Source organism: Ambystoma mexicanum, chromosome 7q, assembly GCF_040938575.1.
Source record: "Ambystoma mexicanum isolate Mex_15411 chromosome 7q, UKY_AmexF1_1, whole genome shotgun sequence".
NCBI classification, from domain to species: Eukaryota; Metazoa; Chordata; class Amphibia; order Caudata; family Ambystomatidae; genus Ambystoma; species Ambystoma mexicanum.
This window is the reverse complement of record NC_090941.1, coordinates 788,966,388-788,984,568: the sequence shown is the minus strand read 5'-3', so window position 1 is coordinate 788,984,568 and position 18,181 is coordinate 788,966,388. Positions and strand designations below refer to the sequence as shown.

General features: G+C 46.8%; 1 protein-coding gene across 3 annotated transcripts in view; it reads left to right on the top strand.

Annotated features, from left to right (window-relative positions):
- DYNC2H1 (dynein cytoplasmic 2 heavy chain 1) overlaps window positions 1–18,181 on the top strand; it is a 3,314,293-nt gene that overhangs the window by 1,104,840 nt on the left and 2,191,272 nt on the right. For all 3 annotated transcript variants that reach the window (XM_069639013.1, XM_069639012.1, XM_069639011.1), the window contains exons 29-30: window positions 13,531–13,643; window positions 14,520–14,639. In XM_069639013.1, the coding sequence (XP_069495114.1) occupies window positions 13,531–13,643; window positions 14,520–14,639 (233 nt within the window). The remainder of the gene's footprint in view (window positions 1–13,530; window positions 13,644–14,519; window positions 14,640–18,181) is intronic.

The window sequence follows — 18,181 nt, the reverse complement described above, 5'->3', positions numbered from 1 at the left end:
AGATTTTTCCCAGGCTGTTGCCACTCCAACTCTCGCAAGGCAAAATACCGGTCTACTGGCACAGTCTGCACAGTGGTAAATCGATAATGAAAGGGGGAAAAACAGAACTGAGGCCAACGGGTGCCGCGAGTGCTACTTATACACCAGATGACGTCACCCTCGACTGAGGCCTTCGAGGGACCATCGACTCAACGACATCGACGCATGGCGCCCTCTGTCGAAATCTTTTTCCGAAGCAGCTCAAGCTGGATGGAATACATCAAAGATGAGGAATACGTTGGAGGAACATCCAATCGAAAGAACGTTACCAATTGGTAAGTAACTTGTTCTTTTTACCCATTATCATTTTATATACAGTAGCCACCAACCTATGCCCTCCCCCAGAGTTGACAATGTAAGCGAGATTGTTTTCTGGAGGTTCTTCTGGATATGTTTCCCACCTTGCCGCTACCGCCGCTCTCAGCCTATTGGTTGGGATCAATTCAAGCCTGGTGCTCCTTCCCACCTGTTTCCTGGTCAGAGATGTGATGTAGGCACCCTCAGGGAACGTGTGCCCTGTACCCCATCCGTTCCCAGTGTAACCTCAACGATTTATCTGATGTGATAGGATATGGCATTTATAACGCGCCTATACACAAGTGTTTCAAGGCCCGGGAAGCTCCACAGCGGCAGCCACTTATAATACGGCTGCATCAGCTTCAATCTCCGCCAGATCTTGTGCCACGCCATCAGTATACTAAAGACTGGATCAAACAGTTGTCTCTATATGACGTGTCCAGCAACAAAGTCCTCATGTCTGATGTGCCAGCCTCCAACCCCTCCAGCTTAACATGCAGTGGTCCTGTCCCCTCTACATACCAGAGTGTGGCAAGCTGTGCCTGGGCCGCAAGCCAGCATATTTCTAAATATGGTTCTGCAAAGCCGCCTCTGTCGTATGGCATCCTAATTTCTGACCATTTCTGTCTAACAGCACCAGAGTGCCACAAGAATCTGGCAAGGATCCCATGTATCCTTGTAAAACAAGATTTCCCAGGCCATAGGGGTACATAAGGGAACACATACAGAGGTTTAGGTAGCAGAATCATTTTAACGAGAGCCAATCTCCCTGCCACAAAGATACCCAATTACTCTTTTTATCCTCAGTGTAGTTATCCCTAAGTGTATTCTTATTTCTGGACACCATAACCCCAAGGTACTTGAACCTGTCAGGTGTCCATTTCAGAGGGTACTCCACATGCAGCTCACCAGTAACTGCCATCAGTGGGAAGACTTCTGATTTTGCATAGTTGACGACAAACCCTGAGTATTCCCCCAATTTTGTGATATCTTGCATAATTGGATCTAAGTTGACTTGTGGATATCTAACGTACAACAACACAGTCTGCATAGAGATGGAGAGAGATGATCTATCTCTGGGGCACCCTTTAGTCTGATTTCCCCCCGCCATGCCGCTCTCTCACCAAATCTGCCATTAGTTCAATGGCCAGGGTGAATAGTAACGGGAACATGGGGCAACCCTTTCAGGTACCCCTTCCTAGCACGAATTGTTCAGGCATTTGAGCCTTAACTAACACCCTGGCAGCAGGTTTCGACTACATCAGTTGGATGTAGTTGGTCATGTTTGGGCCCAGGCCCATCGCCTTCAGCACAGCAAAGAGGTATTCCCACAACACCATATCGAACACTTTCTATACGTCGAGTCTTATTTCCGCTGCCACAGCTTCGGGGGAGAGTCTGGCCATTCATTAAATAGTCAGATGTTGAGGGCTATGGACCTACCCGGGACAAACCCAGCCTGGTCTGAATGAACAAGATGTGGCATAAGCGGCCGCAAACAGTTTGCAATCCTTTTTGCAGGTATCTTTGTGTCGACTTTCATGAGCGATAGGGGCCTATAGTACCCACACTCATTGCTGGGTTTATTGGGTTTGAGCAACACAGTTATTGTGGCTTCGCGTAGGGATTCGGGGAGAAGGGCATTCTACAGGAATACCTCCAAAACTTCTAACCGGCGAGGTGCAAGCAATGCATTGAATTCCCTGTACAGCTCCGCAGTCAATCCATCTGGGCCAGGGGCCTTGTTCTGGGGGGGAGGTCCCTCATGACAGCCATGATCTCTTCCACCGTAAATGGTACATTGATCTGGGCTCTACCCGTAGCAGAGAGTTGTGACATCGGAATACCCCCCAAGAGATCACCCAAAGCCTGCTCCCCATGCCGCAGACCAGTCTTATACAATGACCTGTAAAAGCCCCAAAACACCTCTAGGATAACCTGGTATGTTGTCAGAAATAGGAGTGATATTAGATTGGTAAAGTGAGTTTACCATAACAATCATAGCAGACATCTGATTCTGTCCCAATTCAAAATGGGGTGGCAGCTGAACCGCAGTGATTGGCTGGGAGTCCTGTGAGGTAGTTTGGAACCTTGGAAATGGATTTCAACTACCTTTCATTCAAGCCAGAGACCTGAGAGGACGTAACTAAAGTGAGCTCCCAAGAACTTGTAGACTGGAGAAGACTACAGTTACCCTGTGTGACCTGTGTGTATGCTTAGGAGTATATCTAAGATAAGGGCCAGCTAAGGAAGCTATTGTTGAAAATATATTTGAAGTGCAGTAATGAAATGAACAGTTATTTGAAGATCAGCGTTATAGTAACAAAGTAAACTATCTAAGAAAGAGTTACATTTTCTGTGTAAAAAGAAATGAAGTCTTTAACATTTTTTTCAGCTGCGTCATGAGGGTGTTACCAGAGCAGCTGATTTAGCCTTAGAGCGCATTCACTTCGCATTCAAAAGCTTTGCGCGTGTATTCAACCGGCTGAAGAGAAACCTTGTGCGCATTGCATCAAATGTAAATAGTTGTATTTTCTTTGTCTAAAGACCGCTCAGTATTGGGTTTTTATTTAAGATTGCGCATGTTTCATGAAGCAGTCTGAGGCAGGCGCGTGATCCTCACGGCTCTAAAACTCAGTGCGCGTGTAAATGTAATATGTATTTTATGAAGTATTCCGAAAAGAAAGCGTATCAAAGAGTCTTTACCGTTGTGCGCGCAAACGTATTAGCTTCACTCATTCAGAGTAAACCACCTGAAGTCGTGCCGCGTGTCAACAGGGAGACAGCAACCGTGTTTGAGCCCCGGTCTCACTAGTGACATTCAGCTGTTGTTCCATGTCCATTTCATAGCGCGCTACGGCAGTCTGTAAAGAAGCAGTGCTGGCGGATTTATTTGTGTGTTTAAATCCTAGTCATTTCACGAAGCGCGGTGGTGACTCCGTGATAGACATTAAAACAGATCTGAAAGTTGAACTACAGTAGCTTCTTACAGAAGGGAACTTCACAATATGATACAAGTTATGTTTTCAAGTTCCTAAAAATATTTGTTTTCTTATATTAAACAATTTGAAGCGACTTCTAAAAAGATAGAAGATAAATATGAGAGAAAAAGGGAAGAAGCATCTTTTAAGTCACAAACTATTAAAAACTCACAATTCTGAACTCTTTACCAGTAAACAGAGACTCTATAATTGAGCGGCCTGTTACAGAGAGAAGAAATATCAGAAAGTGAATTCTGATAACAAACTAACTTCATAGCTCAACAGTAAGTGAGCAGAAAAACTGTCAAATCCAAACCAATGGAACATCCTAGCTATGGGTGGAGGTAGTCCGGTAAGTCTGGGAATTAGAGTTAAATAATATGGTATAAGTTAGATGTGTATAACAAAGCTATTTAAATTACAGGTGCATCAACAAGAGAGACAAAGAGGACTCTGAGTCGAAGGCTGTTGAAGGACACCTGACAGTTTGTTTTATCCACTTCCCCTATCCCCCCGTCCTGGTTAGTTCTGTAGCTGTATTCTAGATAACTGCTGAGGAAACCAGATTTGGGGGTCTGGATCACTTAGCATCTGCTCCTGCAGGAAGTCTACGTTGGAAGTCTATCTGTCCACTTACAGACCCCCTGTTTATCCAGGATACAGTCAATGCGTGTCGGCCCCCTCTCCCAACGTACCACACGTGCTAACGTTTTCCCCGGTCTCTCCCCTTCACCGTACTTCCTGGCTGCTACTGGTTGGGAAAAATATCTAGTCTCTCTCTGCGCATGTTCGCCATACTGCTCCAGAGGGGAACGTATTCGAGCAATTTTTCCCGGGGAGGGGTTGGTGGCGTGTTACCGCTCCCACCCCTTAAGTTTGCCCTCACACACTTGTAAGTCCTGCATAGTTGCCTTAAGTACCCCAAATTCTCTGGACATTGCCATGCCTCTAACGTATATCTTGAACGCCTGCCATTTTACAACCCGTGATGTGTCCTGTGGGGGGTTGTTCAGGAAATAATTCTCAATATCATTTTTAACTCAGTTTTAAACACTATATCTCGCAGCACTTCAGGTTTAAACCACCACATACCACCTCTAACAGTCCCCTCACGCCCTATCTTCAGCCGCACCACTACCGGCGAGTGGTCCGACAGCGTGCGTGGGAGAATATCTGATGATCTCACCCTCCCGATTAATGACTGGGCTAACAAGAAGACCTCAATGCGGGACGCCATATTGTGCAATGGTGAGTAAAAAGTGTATTCTCGACTATGCGGGTGTAGGAGCCGCCAAACATCCCCAATCTCCATGGTGTTCCATCGGAACCAGCAGACAACGTGCTGCCCTAGAGGGTGCCCTAGGCACTGTACCAGTCCATCCACAGTCTGATCTAGTATAAGTTTCAAGTTGCCCCCACAGATTATAGGCACACTCGGATAAGAGGATATGATCCCGCTACATCAGCATAACATTCTGGGGAGTCTATATTGGGACCATTGGTGTTAACCAAGAGGGCCTCCATGCGTTCTAAGATGCAATGTACTATTACATAGCGCCTATCCGGGTCTACGCGCGAGCCCCTCTCCTCGAACTGAAGGGATTTATGAATGAGAATCAGTACCCCTCTAGCTTGGGTAAGATAAGTCGTATAGTATCTATTCTTCCCACACACCAGCATCAAATTGCTGCATACTGCACCAGTGACATGCATTTCCTGTAGGAACAGTGCTTTGATCTTGTGCCTATTCGCGTATGACAAACCATTTCTGGTTTTAGTGAAGTTCCCCACCCCCCAGACATTCCAACTCATCAAGCTAATCAACATTGTCCCTCCATAGAATACTTTCCTTCCCATAAAAAGCCCCGTCTCCCGGGGAGAGCCTGCCAGTTTTAAATGTACTAAGCCTTACCAATACACTTCCCCGTCTGCCAAGATTGGTTTTGAACTGCCCTACAACCTTCCATCCCTGCCTCATCCACCCTCACTGACTCCCTCACCCAGCAGTGTAAACCGTACCCTCCCACCATGCCCAAACCCAACACTGGACCGGCTCATAACCACGGCCGGCCGCCAAAATCAAACAAAGATCAAGCCATTGCAATGAGGGCATAATGTTACCGTCCAGGCACATAATTTAACATCCATAGCAGGTTACCTCAAGTACCATTGTTGCACTACTGCAAATTATGCTATCTACAAGTACAAATAGTACACACTTTGATATACATTAAAGCTGGTGTATTCATGCCCCCATCAAGTCTTCAGGAGATGTCTCCTTAACGCAACAAGTTGGGATCCTGGCCTCAATAAATTTAACTGCTTACTCTGGGACCGTGAAGAAGTATAGTTTGCACTAATGCTGAAAACAAAGGCAGGGCGGGAGTAGCATCGCATATGATATATTGCTCTCCCGCAACTGCTTCTGGGCCCCCAAGAACTAGCAGCGCTCCTGCTGGACTAGAACAGAAAAGTCTGGAAAAAGTTGTATGATTTGCGGGTTCAGCTCCTTCTTGTCTCGACAATTTTAACAATAAATCTCTGTCACAGTATCTGAGGATTTTAGCAATAAATAGGCCTGGGAAAGTCTCCCGGCTTTGGCTTTGGGGCCAGTGCCCTGTGTGCTTTTTCACTGCAAAGAAGGGCACAAGTTGAGGCCCCCTAGTAAGTTTTTGAGTAGATGTTCCACCGCTTGTTCGATATTTCCCATGAGGGCATTCTCGAGGACCCCAATTATTCGCACATTGTTCCTCCAGGAGCGTGATTCGAGATCATCACACTTGGCTTTTACCAACTTCATATCCTTGGTTAGTGCCTGCACTACGGACTGGGGCCCCTGCACCACATCCTCTGTTGTTCCGATCCTTTCCTACACCTCGTTAATTCGCAAAACCTCTTTGGCCAACTGTGTCTGGATAGAGTTGACATTCAGTGTTATATTGTCTAATTTTTCATTCACTGCTGCGAACGCTTTCGTCATAGTGACTGCAGCCGCTGGTCGCTCCGGGGACGCCACAGCCCGGGTCTCTGATTCCTCCTCCCACCGGGGGGACAACCTTTACGAAATTGTCCATGGTGCCCGCCTTTTTCCCTCCACCAGCACCTTTAGTTATGATGGACCGAGAGCCAGCCTCCACGCCCGGGGAGCACAATTCAGGGCGGCCCACTCACCGATGGTAGGTATCCTGTTACAAGCAGTACAGTACAGCACTGTTAAGCGTCCCCCTGTGTGAGCCCCCTGCAATACGGGAGGCAGGCACAACTATCCCTCTTGTGCTTGTGACCCCAGGGGGGTCAGGAATGACGCTTAGCAGACAGCCAACCCAGCGCAAGGCTCCTCTGCGTCCCAGGCTCCTCTGCGTCCCAGGTTGTGGTATGGGCTATTCAGTTCCCGGTGTTAGGGAGAATTCTCTTATAAGGCTAATTTCCCAAACCTAGTGAGTCCCCCAGCAGCTTTGCTGGATTTTTGGGGTTTGTTTTTTTCTCCTGCTAAGAGTGACACTCTTTTACTCCCACTCTTAGGCATGATTTGAGGTATGTCTCTGACTATTTGTGTGATTCTGGGCTATGGGGTATTTTACTCCATAGGGTATCATCTGTTTTTTGTGCGTGTTACACAGCACCCTCAGTGCAGTAACACAGGGGTGTCATAGTAACCCCCAAACATAGACTCCATACCCTGGGACTGACTACTGTCTCCCAGGGCATGTAAAGTCACCATTGACTTTACTAGTCCTCAATTGTGAACAGAACCAGTACACACCATCATATTGTGGAAGTACTGGAAGGGGTTAATTATATTAGCCCTGGGTCTGTTTTCAAGGGGGCACTGTCCAGTCCCCCCTTGTCGAGTTTCTGGCTGGTTGCCGTGTTTACCACGCAAAATATTCCAGTGGAATATTTCCTATGGGATTTTCCCATTGATTTTAAACGTACCACTTTTTAGTGCAATGTTAAAAGATACCGCCGGTTTATTTATTTAATATTAAATTCACGGTTGGGTCTTTTTTGCCAGAACTCTTTTCTAAAATGGCGTTCGTGTCCGTCTCTGTAACTCTGACCAAGGTCGAGCCCTTTGTTCCACTTTTTGGCGGGCTTCTCCACAGAAGCCCTCCAAATGGTGCCACTCTCTGGGTTCCACAGGATGTGTGGCGAGGGGAATTGGCACCCTGGACTACGTTGCCTTAGCAACCCAAGTCGCACTCTATTCTGATTGCTTTTGGGACTGGAACTTCAGAAGTCACCACAGGACCTAAGAATCCGAAGAGGGAAGAAGCTGAGCCATCTTCAACGACGACACCACCGGTGGAGCCCTGCTGCAACGACCTCACCACTTTCCTGACGACAAGAGGAGATCTTCTGCTGGAAGGCTTCTCCCTCTGAGCTGGTGGGATCAACCAGTTCGCTCCTTTCGCCTTCAAAAGACGTCTCTTGGTCGACTCGCCCGTGCCAAGTACCCCAGCGACCGGATAGCCAAGCTTCACCACTTTGACTGCGAATAAAAGGAACGCACCTTTTACCGACGAACTCCGCGGCTGGTCTCTTCCCTGGGCAGTGCAACGACTACAAGACTACTATCTCGCCTCGACGAGATCTTCTCTTCCCCTGGTCGAATCCACGACTTGCATCCACTGCCAGGAACAACTGCCGCCGCTGGAACTTCCTCTCTCTGTGTTCCACCTAGCCTCCCACCTAGTGTGAGCTTTTCCCCCACTCTTATCCATGTTTTGCTATGTGTCTTTCACCTGTTCTTATGATTGTGGGCTCTGGAGTGCACCACTCCAGTGGTCCGCTTCTTTTGTGTGTTACACAGCACCGGTGTGCAATCAAAAAGTCGAATAACAACAATGCCGAAAACAAAATGTGGAAAAAAAAATGTGAATGTTTTATCTTTTTATTTATATGTTTTTTTGAGTTGCGTAGGTGAAAAAAGGGGTAAAATAAAAAAAAGTACAAAAAAGGGGGGTTGAGGGGAACCCCCCCAATTCGAACAACCATAGAAAAATATATATTCAATTTTTTTTTTTCCACTTTTTGTTTTCGAGATTATGACTTTCGAAAATATGTAATTCGACTTTTTGACTATTAACCCACAGCAACTTCAGTGCAGTGACACACGGATGTCGTTCAGACTTCCCATCGACTCCATTTCTGAGGATGACTACTGTCCCCCAGAAAAGAGTAAAGTTGCCATTAACTTTACTTAGTCAAATTAACCACAGATCCAGTACACCCCATTTTACATGGAGAACTGGAAGGGTTAACTCTTAGCCCTTTTTATCTGTACCTTCTAGAGCATTGTTTTTGCTCTTTTAACATTTAGAATTGGCTGGTGGCAGTGGTATCTACCCTAAACTTTTGTACCGCGGTTATCTTATATAAACGTGGTAGTATTGTAGACTTATGGTATTAGCCTCGAACTTAAAGCCGCTTGACCAAATACTTTTTCTTTTGGCTCCGGTGTGGTTTATTCGCCATTTCTTTTTGTTAAAGTCCTTCTTGTGTTTTACTTTGCGCGGCAAATCAGGTTTGCCTCCTTTGTTCACTGTCTTTTGGCGGGCTTCTGCCAAGAAGCCCTCCTCTAGGCGCATGGGTGTCTAGGTGGGCTGAATGTGAGGGAAGGGTGAAGTCACCCCCTGCACAGGGTATCCTAGGAAACCCAAGTCACACTTTTTCATGATTGGCTGAGGTGGTTGTCCGGGCTGGACAACCCCTCTGCTGTGTGATTGACAGCCAGGCTGTGGGAATGGGGGATTTTCACATAAAAGGCAGGTCTCTTGAGCTGGAAGTCAGAGAGTCACCACTGGAACTACAAGGAACCGAAGAGAAGCGGAGGAGAGGTCTACTGCTGCAACTATCCCGTACCGGTGAAGCCCTGCTGCAGTCCTGAGCTATCTACCCTTCAACGACTAAGAAGATCCAGTCCAGAGTCTTCTTCCCTTGAGCCTGGTGGGGATAACCAGCTCGTCTTCAGTCAGAGGAATCCCTTCATGGTCGAAATCGCTGCACACTGCTGTAGTGGTCCGGATAGCCACCTGAAGAGCCTCTCCTGTTTTTAAGGAGCGCACCTTTTATTCATCGTCGCTGCTGCCGGCCTCATCCCTGTGTGGTGCAGACCCCCTCATCGTCCTTCTTCGTGCCGAAGCTCCAGGAATCGTGGGTCTGCAGGAAACTACCAGGAACAACTGCCGTGGCACCAGCTTCATCCTTTGAGAAAGGTACTGTGTCCTGCTTGAGGAATTTGAGTGAATCCCTATTTCTCTACCTCAAGGCTTGTCCTTACTTTTCCCTCCTTCTTATAACTTTTGCTTCCCAACATTGACAATAACAAAGTACTCTTGGCTACGTTAAATCGTGAACTGTCCGACTGTGTGATCCTCGACAACAGGCACCCGGTGTAACTTGACTCTGGCTCCAGCCCTTTGACTCTTGAATTCCTGTCTATGAGTGTTCTTTCGATTCTGTCTGCCTAACTAATATATTGCCTATGATTTTTGCCCCGAACTCCCTCTGGGTATCTCAGGTGCTAAGTGTGTTTTTGCCCCGGTAGCATTTCTTGCCGCAGATAAACATTTATTTAGTAGACCGAACTGTCAAAAAGTGATCGCAATCGTATTCACGGTAACGTGTCTTGTTTCATAACACCGGTCCGTTTAAACACAGGGTACTTACCTTGATTTATACGGTACAAAGTGAATTGGTTAGTTGTAGTGTATTTTACGTGTGGTTTTGAATTTAATAGAAGTGTTCCGTTTATAACAAATGGTTTAAAAATAAATGTACTTATATTTTTCTACCTGAAACCTTGAGTCAGTGTTTGCTTGAGTCACAGTAATTGTGGTCCCTTTGTGTGATCTGTGCTACTGCTCATATATTCTTGAGATAAGCCTGGCTACTCCGCTACTGCTACCACTTTAACATAGTAGTACAGGCTCGTACCAAAGGTAAAACTTGTATTGCCACCTGTAGTCTTAATTGTGTGTAGTGGTCCCTAAGGGCACTGCACAGTATTATGCCTAACACTCACCGCCACAGCTCTGGATTATAGTAAGATCAGCTTCCACTGCCGAATGTGCACACATGAGCGTGGCCAAGACGGCGCTCGGGCGGTCCACCCATTCTGGGCCTCCGCCTTGCTCGGGCCGGGCAGCCACTGCAGGATCCCACAGGAAACAGCAGAGTCCTAACTGGTGGGAGAGTCTGCACACCACAGCCAGTAATCATGCGGCGAATCCCCCGCAGCCACCAGCCCCATCTCCTCCACTTCTGAGAGGCGGGATATAGAGTAGGGCTTCAAGCTCGTTGGCCCCACTGGTTCAAGGGAGGGAGGCACCCGATTCATGTGTCCACAGATGAGTTGAAGGCAGAGGTTTGCAACACTGTGGTTGGATTCAGCCAATGCTGGCAGCCGCCATCTGGCAATCATTTGGCTTCTCATGCTTTGGTCATGTGGGCAACTCTCTTTATGGCTCCGGACCCTCTTATTTGTATTCCAAATGCAGGCTGGGGAAGACCTCCTCAGCCCTCCAGTGGCAGGAATCTGCAACATCCAAACGGCTATAAACAGTACAATCATGATCAACCAGCATTTCCACAATATGCCCAAAAAGTAAATACGCTCTGTTTTGGCATGTGGCTTAAGATGAGACAGAATCAACGGTGCCAACAAGTGCATGCACACAAAGCTCTGACCAGGAGTCCTTTCAAGGACTCTCGCAAACGTGCATGCCCATTTATGTTAATTTATTACCCGAAAAGGCAAAAAAAGGCGGGCAAGAAGCGGGATGGAACAAAGAAAAGGGCCTAGACCACGAGGGGCAACCATTTTCCGTATATGTTACATAAAAATGCCGCAACCATTTTCCGTATATGTTACATAAAAATGCCTTACCACAGTCAAAAATAAAATCTGTTCACTGCCACCACCCTGTTCTGTGCGCATCCCACAATTAACTAAAATGTTACAGAAAAGAAAACGGAGAACAAAGTCTCCCTACAGCACTCCTCTTAAGGTGGTTTGTGCTGCATTGTATAAAAGGAAAAATAAAGATCCTCCCTGCACTGTGAAGGCACACCCCTATACGCTCACACCAGAAGAAATACAGCCTGCTAGGGAAAAAGGCCCACGGCACTGCTTGCAAAGATAACAAGTATTTATTTCTACATAGTAGTGCAACAGCAAAGAACTCTGCTGCTGCCGAACGTTCTGAGCTCCGTCGGCATGTGCGGCTCGTTATAAGCACAAATGACATCACTGATGACATAATTTCACACATAATTCTACAATACTAATTAGCGGAGTCCTATACATGTAGGGCCTGCTCCATAGGGGATGCCAGGACATTGGTCCATCTTCATCTGTCCATCTTTGTCCACGTGGGTGCTGCTGGGATTGTCATCCGCTATTAGATTGGCCTAACAATTAATTAGCTACTTAGAAAAACAATGTTATTTTATCGTTGTAACAGTGCACCTGGCAGGCACAGAGATGAGCCCGGAGGGGAGAGCCGAGGTCACGTTAACTCACATATTTCATTCACTCCCAGGCAAGTCAGCAACTTCCAAGGCCTTCCACCTTAGTTTTCGGCTATAATTTGAAACTACCCTGCACCTCGCTGCACAAATCACGTGACCCAATTTTGAAGGCAAGATAGCCTTGCTTTCTGATATTAGTGATCGATCGAGGGGTGTAACAGTTTTATGATTGGTGGTCTGGGTTTGGATAGTACTGGGGTATGCAGGGTTCTTAAGATAAAAGCATTGTAAAGCTGTATTTCTCGTGTGGGGGTTGTGGGCTATCTGTTCTGTGGGATGGTAACTGCCAAGACACGCGCTCTGTTCCCTTCTCATGACCTTGCAGAGCACATTCTTCCTAGGGCACGCAGACCTGTAACTTCTAAGACAATGATGGGTTTATGAATCTCTGAAAACCTGGTTGGGGTGGAAGGGGATCTAATGCTAGCCCATTTAGTGCTTTTCGCAGCACTTGGGCCTGCGTTCCAAAATGGCAGCCATTAACTAAGATGGTATTCACACTTGCATCTACTATGTAGCCTCTAATGCATGCACTACCGTGATTGTGCACCCTCCTTTGTGTACACCCCCTACTCGCTGGATGTGCTCTGTAGCATCTGGTTCTCATTAGATATTGCCTGGGGGGGGGGGGTGGGGAAGACCCTCTTTCCTTCCCAATAACTACAGTGCTGGTTTGCCTGAAAGTCTATCCTGACGTGCATGAAGTGCACCCCAAACAAAATGAGTAGAGCAGGTGAGTGGGGCTAAAATGGCCTCAGTCAACCCCACAATCGGCTACGGTCCTAAGCAAATAACAAGGCCCCATTGACGTCAATGGAGGAAAAATGCAAAAAGAGAACTTTTTCCTGTCGCAGGTAACTGTCCTTTCCTTTTGAATTTTGGAAATGGGTGCACGTTTATTAGTGCTCCACTTGCTTTTCTTACCTGTTGTTTGTAGTCATTTTGGAACGGCTGCTAAATGGAAAGTTTTCCCTAAACAAGTTACCTAGTTTTAAAGTATTTAGTCTCTTACTAACTGAAAGAGAGAGCAAGTAAAAAATAATAATAATTTCGCATTTATATAACGCTACGAACCCTCAGGTATCTGAGTGCTGCTTATTATTACCCACGGTGTGTGGTGCTCATTTATCGACCTCGGAAGGATGATTGGCGTTGGCAGGCTCGGCACTGATGTCGATGTCAAAGCGAGCGCTCTACTCGCTGTGCCACTTGACCGGCACTTGAAGTGCTGTCTCACATATCACAAATGACCCAGTATTTACGTTTACTTTATTTTTATGTATGTAACTCGTTATTCCTCTCCCCCTAATAGTCTCCATAGTGTCACAGGCATGTTCCTCCTACAGAAAAGCATCTAGACAGGGTGGTGATTGTGTGTATTTTGACGTCATTAGGACCCAACAAATACAAAGTCCGCTTCTATTGAAGTTGAGAAGCTGCAAAAGTGACAATTACCAAAGGTGTTCTGGGGTCCATTGCCTAGTGCTGGCATATTTATAACACACACCTTTGCTTCAGTCTCCGTTACAGACAAATCACTGTTGTATGATAGCACAAAATGTACAAAGTTATTGTTTTAAGTAGCTATTCATTTACACATTGTGGCCCAAAATCATAAAATATGAAAAGATCTTTGGAAATGCTGCCTGCAAATAATGCCACCATTTTACTTTCACAGGCGTTCACAGCGTGACGTTTGACCAGGACTTCAAACACATAATTGCCATGAAATCTCTTGAGGGAGAAGTTGTCACTTTAAAGAATAAGATTCTTGTATCCAATGACGTCGAGGTAAGACTTCAATATCATTTAATCAGAATATCTCAAATACATCATCAGGACACCGTGTTTTCAGTCATAAATTAAGGTACTTTTTTTAGGAAGTTTTACAGCTTTCTGTGGTCTTATTATTCTCTTTGATACATCGTTGCCATTTCAGCCATTGTTTAAACTGATGCCTCACCCCAGGATATACTCATTTCGGTTTCAAATTCCTCAGTAGAATAAACGAAAATACATCTTCACAATGTCATTTAAACTCAGGGTTAGTTTGTTTACAGTAGCAAAACCGTTCATCATTTGATATGAATGTAACCCTTGTAAAAAGCACAAGAGATGAACACATTTAAATGTGTAGACATGCACTATGTTGTTTAACTAGTTAGGTGTATTTCAGTTGTTACTGACTCTAGCTAGTGGTGAAATAGTTAAAGATGGTGTCAAAAACGTGTATTTCTATCGTTGCTATGCTTGCATCCATCAGACGTAGAAGAGAGGGAGACCCATTGAGTGTTTTTGTTGTTTTTATTTTGATTTCATGCTTTATCCATGCACGTGGAAACATTGATGGCTGGATGGATAAATGGCAGCCTTTATATATTTTGTGATTTTAAACATGTTAATGTATCAAAATTCAGAAATTGTATTTTGTATTCTCACTTTGTGTTATCTGCGTGAAGCGTTTATTTTCAGCTGGTTTCTCTTTGTGAAAGGATTCATGAGTATTTGCTTTCTTCCCACAGAGGCTGCTACCTTACCAATTATATTGTTTTTTTATTTACATCTTCCTCTGATGCTTTATCAATTCTTTTGTTAAATATGCTCACTGCCTTGCCAGTAAAATAATTGAATGAATAATATGAGTTTTGCATTTTCTTTCTTGGATAGGTTTGGCTTAACAGCTTAGCCAATGAGATGAAAGACACCTTGAAACAATTATTGATGGAATGTGTAGCTGCTGGAAGGCAATCTGATCATGCGATTGACCCCTCTCTCTTTCCATCACAGGTAGATATTGGTTATTTTCTAAATTTGAGTTGTTATCACGGAAGAGTGTAAGCATACGTTAATAAATCAATAAAACGTCTTGCCCCCTTCATTCATATTCTCTTCCACCTCATGTCGTTAATTTTCTCTTAATAAAGCAATGAACTTGCTCTTCTTCAGTTCTGTTGTACCTTGCATCTCTTATCCAAATTCCACTTCGAATGGATTGTGTCCTCCAACATATTCCACATCTTTGACATGTAATGTTCACAGCTGTGCACTTCGGAAACTTTTTCGGCAGAGGGCGTCCTGCGTCGATGACATCGGGTCGATGTATCTCGAAGGCCTCCGTCGGGGGCAACGTCACCGGATGTTATAAATAGGATGCATGGCACCCGTAGCCTCAGTTCTGTTTTTTCTGCAAATTTGTTTGCCTCGAGAACTCGGCGCGCCTCGTGTGTTTCATCGTAGAGATGTCTTCGTCTTCGACTCCGCTGTCTGGCTTCAAGACTTGCAAGTCTAAAATGTTGATCACCAACTCGCATCGCATTTGTTTGTGGTGTTTGGGAGAAAGTCACAACACCGACGACTGTTCAAAATGCCAGTCGCTGACTGCCAAGGCCTTGCGGGAGCATAAGGGGAAGCTTCAGGTGGGTAGGGGTTCTAAACCCAGCAAGTCCCGAAAATCTAAATCATCCAAGGGAGAGTCCACCAACGACCCGAGGGGCGATTCTCTGCGTCGGGAGGAGGCACGGGGGTTCTCGGTCCCGGAGTGGTTCCCGCCATTCTTCTTCCTCGTCACGGCATTCTAGGAAGCGCCGTCACCGGTCGCCATCCCCCTACTCCTCGGAGGATGGAGCCGCGAGGAAACTGGCATGGCCGACGAAGTCCTCGACTCTGGAGGAATGGGCTGCCTTTAAGGAGCAGATGTTGGCGATTTTTCAATCATAAGGCACGGTTCCGGCCGCGCCTTCTGATGAAGCTGGCAAGGAACGGTCTCGTACTGTGGCTCGCATGCCTTCGGGCTCGGGTCCTCTACGCGACTCGCATCGGGAACCTTCAAGGTCCCGTTCAGACAAGGCTCAGGATAGTCGCAAGAGATGTGCTTGCAGGTCTCGGTCCTCGTCCCCAGCGAGACTGCAGAAACCGGCTAAGGGCTCAAAGCCTGCATCGACTCCGTCGGCGCCATTTCCGTCAGATCAGCCCTCGACGCCGTCGGCACCACTATCGAAGCCGAAGTTGTCGACGCTCTTGGTGTTGAAGCCGTCAGGAATTTTTGTCCGATATTTACCTTTGGAGTTCCCTGATACGGTGGATCCTCCAAGGAAGGCCACTGCTAAGTCTGTGAGGCCAGTGGTGGACTCCAGGCCCTCCTGTGTCCCTAGGCAATGTTTTCACCTCCCTCTGGACGACATATATGAGAAGGAAGAAAGGTCTGACTTAGAGGACCCTGTTGAGCATGATGTGGCTCCTGTCTTTTCTGGAGACAGTCAATTGGAGGAGTTGAGGCAAACCCTTCATTATGCCAGTGGGTTGAACACTTCTCCGGAAGTGTAATTTGGCAGGCCTGAGCCTGGGGCTCATGCCGAGTCATCATACAGGCGGCTCATGGCTAGGGTCACGGAGTATCTGGGCTGGTCCAGTCCTCCTGAAGATTTTGTACAAGATGATATAACTGACATTTTTTTATCAAGGTCCGTCCTCTGACCCAGTGTTACCTTTTCATCTCACTTTACAGAAAAGGGTGGCGGCTGCTTGGCAGTCACCAGAATCTCTTCCGGCTGTTAACAAATCATTGACAAAGAAGTACCGCCCTTCCGTTAGCGACCCCAACTACTTATCCACTCACCCCACTCCTGAGAGTTTGGTGGTTCAGGCGGCTAGGGCCACCTCGAGGCAGGCGGCGTACCCTACCATCCCTTCGGATAGGGACGACAAACGGTTCGACGGATGGGCTCGCAAGGTATTTTCTGCGAGGAGTATGGCGTTGAAATCAGCCAACTCTACTCGTGCCGTAGCAAGGTTTTCACACACTCTGTGGAACTGTGTTCCTCTAGCGGCTGAGCATATTCCTGAGGGGGAAGAAAGGGATGGGTTCTTTGCTCTCATGCAAGATGGCAAGGATGCCAGGTGTGAATCCCTTCAGTCTGGTTTGGATACGGCCGACAGTGTTAGCCGGTCCATGGCTGCGAGCACCGTTATATGCAGAGTTGCGTGGTTGCGGAAGTCTGGTTTTGCCCCGGATGTTCAAGCCTGTCTTTTGAACATGCCCTTTGATGGCGCACATTAGTTTGGCAACAAGGCTGACGAGAGCCTTGAGAGGTTGCAGACCTCGAAAGCTGTGACAAAATCTTTTAGTGCAGCTGTGCGTTAACCTCCGCCTTTCATCCTGGGGGACAGCAGTGGAGGGGAGGTTATTTTCCTTCATACTCCTCCTTTGGTAGAACGAGAGGGGCCACCAGTCAAAGGGGTCAGTTAAAAAGTACCTGTGGTGGTCGGGGAAATAAAGGTGCCAAGGCCGCTCAGGCAGCTGCCTCTTTGCCTTTAGGCACTGCCGCAGCCGCTCCAAAACAGTCATGAGGCCATGTCCCATGTTTCGCCGGTTGGGGGCAGACTGTCTCAGCATCTCGAAGAGTGGCAAGCCATTACTTCAGATACGTGGGTTCTGGATACCATAGCCCACGGCTACTGTCTTCCCTTCCTAAAGCGGCCTCCCGATAATCCACTGGGGAATTTCTCTTTGAAGCTTCCGGATCCGCTCCTTGTGCAGGAAATCCTGACCCTACTAGAGAAAGGTGATATAGAACTGGTGCCTGCAGCGGAGAGGAACAAGGGATGGTATTCCCCTTATTTCTTTATCCCAAAGAAAGGCGGGGGATTGAGGCCCATCCTGGACTTGCATTGGTTAAACAAACTTCTCAGAAAGGACAAGTTGAAGATGGTCATTCTTTCTGAAGTCCTCCAGGCCCTTTAACTTCAGGATTGGTTGGTGTCTCTGGACCTACAGGATGCTTACTTTCATGTGCCGGTTCATCCAAAGCACTGGAAGTACCTGAGGTTTGCGGCTGGAGACTCGCACTTTCAGTTTCGGGTCTTGCCCTTCGGATTGACCTCCACCCGAGGATCTTCACCAAGCTAATGGTGGTGGTGGCAGCGTATCTCAGGCGAAGGGGGGGTTCACGTCTACCCCTACCTGGACGACTGGCTGATCCGTGCGTGTTCTCCAGAGCAAGCATTGGATCATCTGGGTCTCACCTGCCACTCCCTCCACAGATCATCTAAAGGAAGAGGTCTGGATGTGCGGCTTGTGGGATCTCCGAGATAGGACAATGACAAAAATTCAAAAGAGAAACTTCATGGGTCTCCTTACTGCCGCCTGGCTAGCAATAGCTCAAAAATGGAAGCAGGAAACACTGCCATCCACTCTAGAATGGCTGCAAAGAGTATGGCTATTTATAGCAATGGAGCGCATAACATAACATTCAAAGGGCTTGCCAAAACTTTTTATCAGACATGGGATTGCCGCTAGAATACTTGCAAAGCGATTATATGCTACAGTGGTG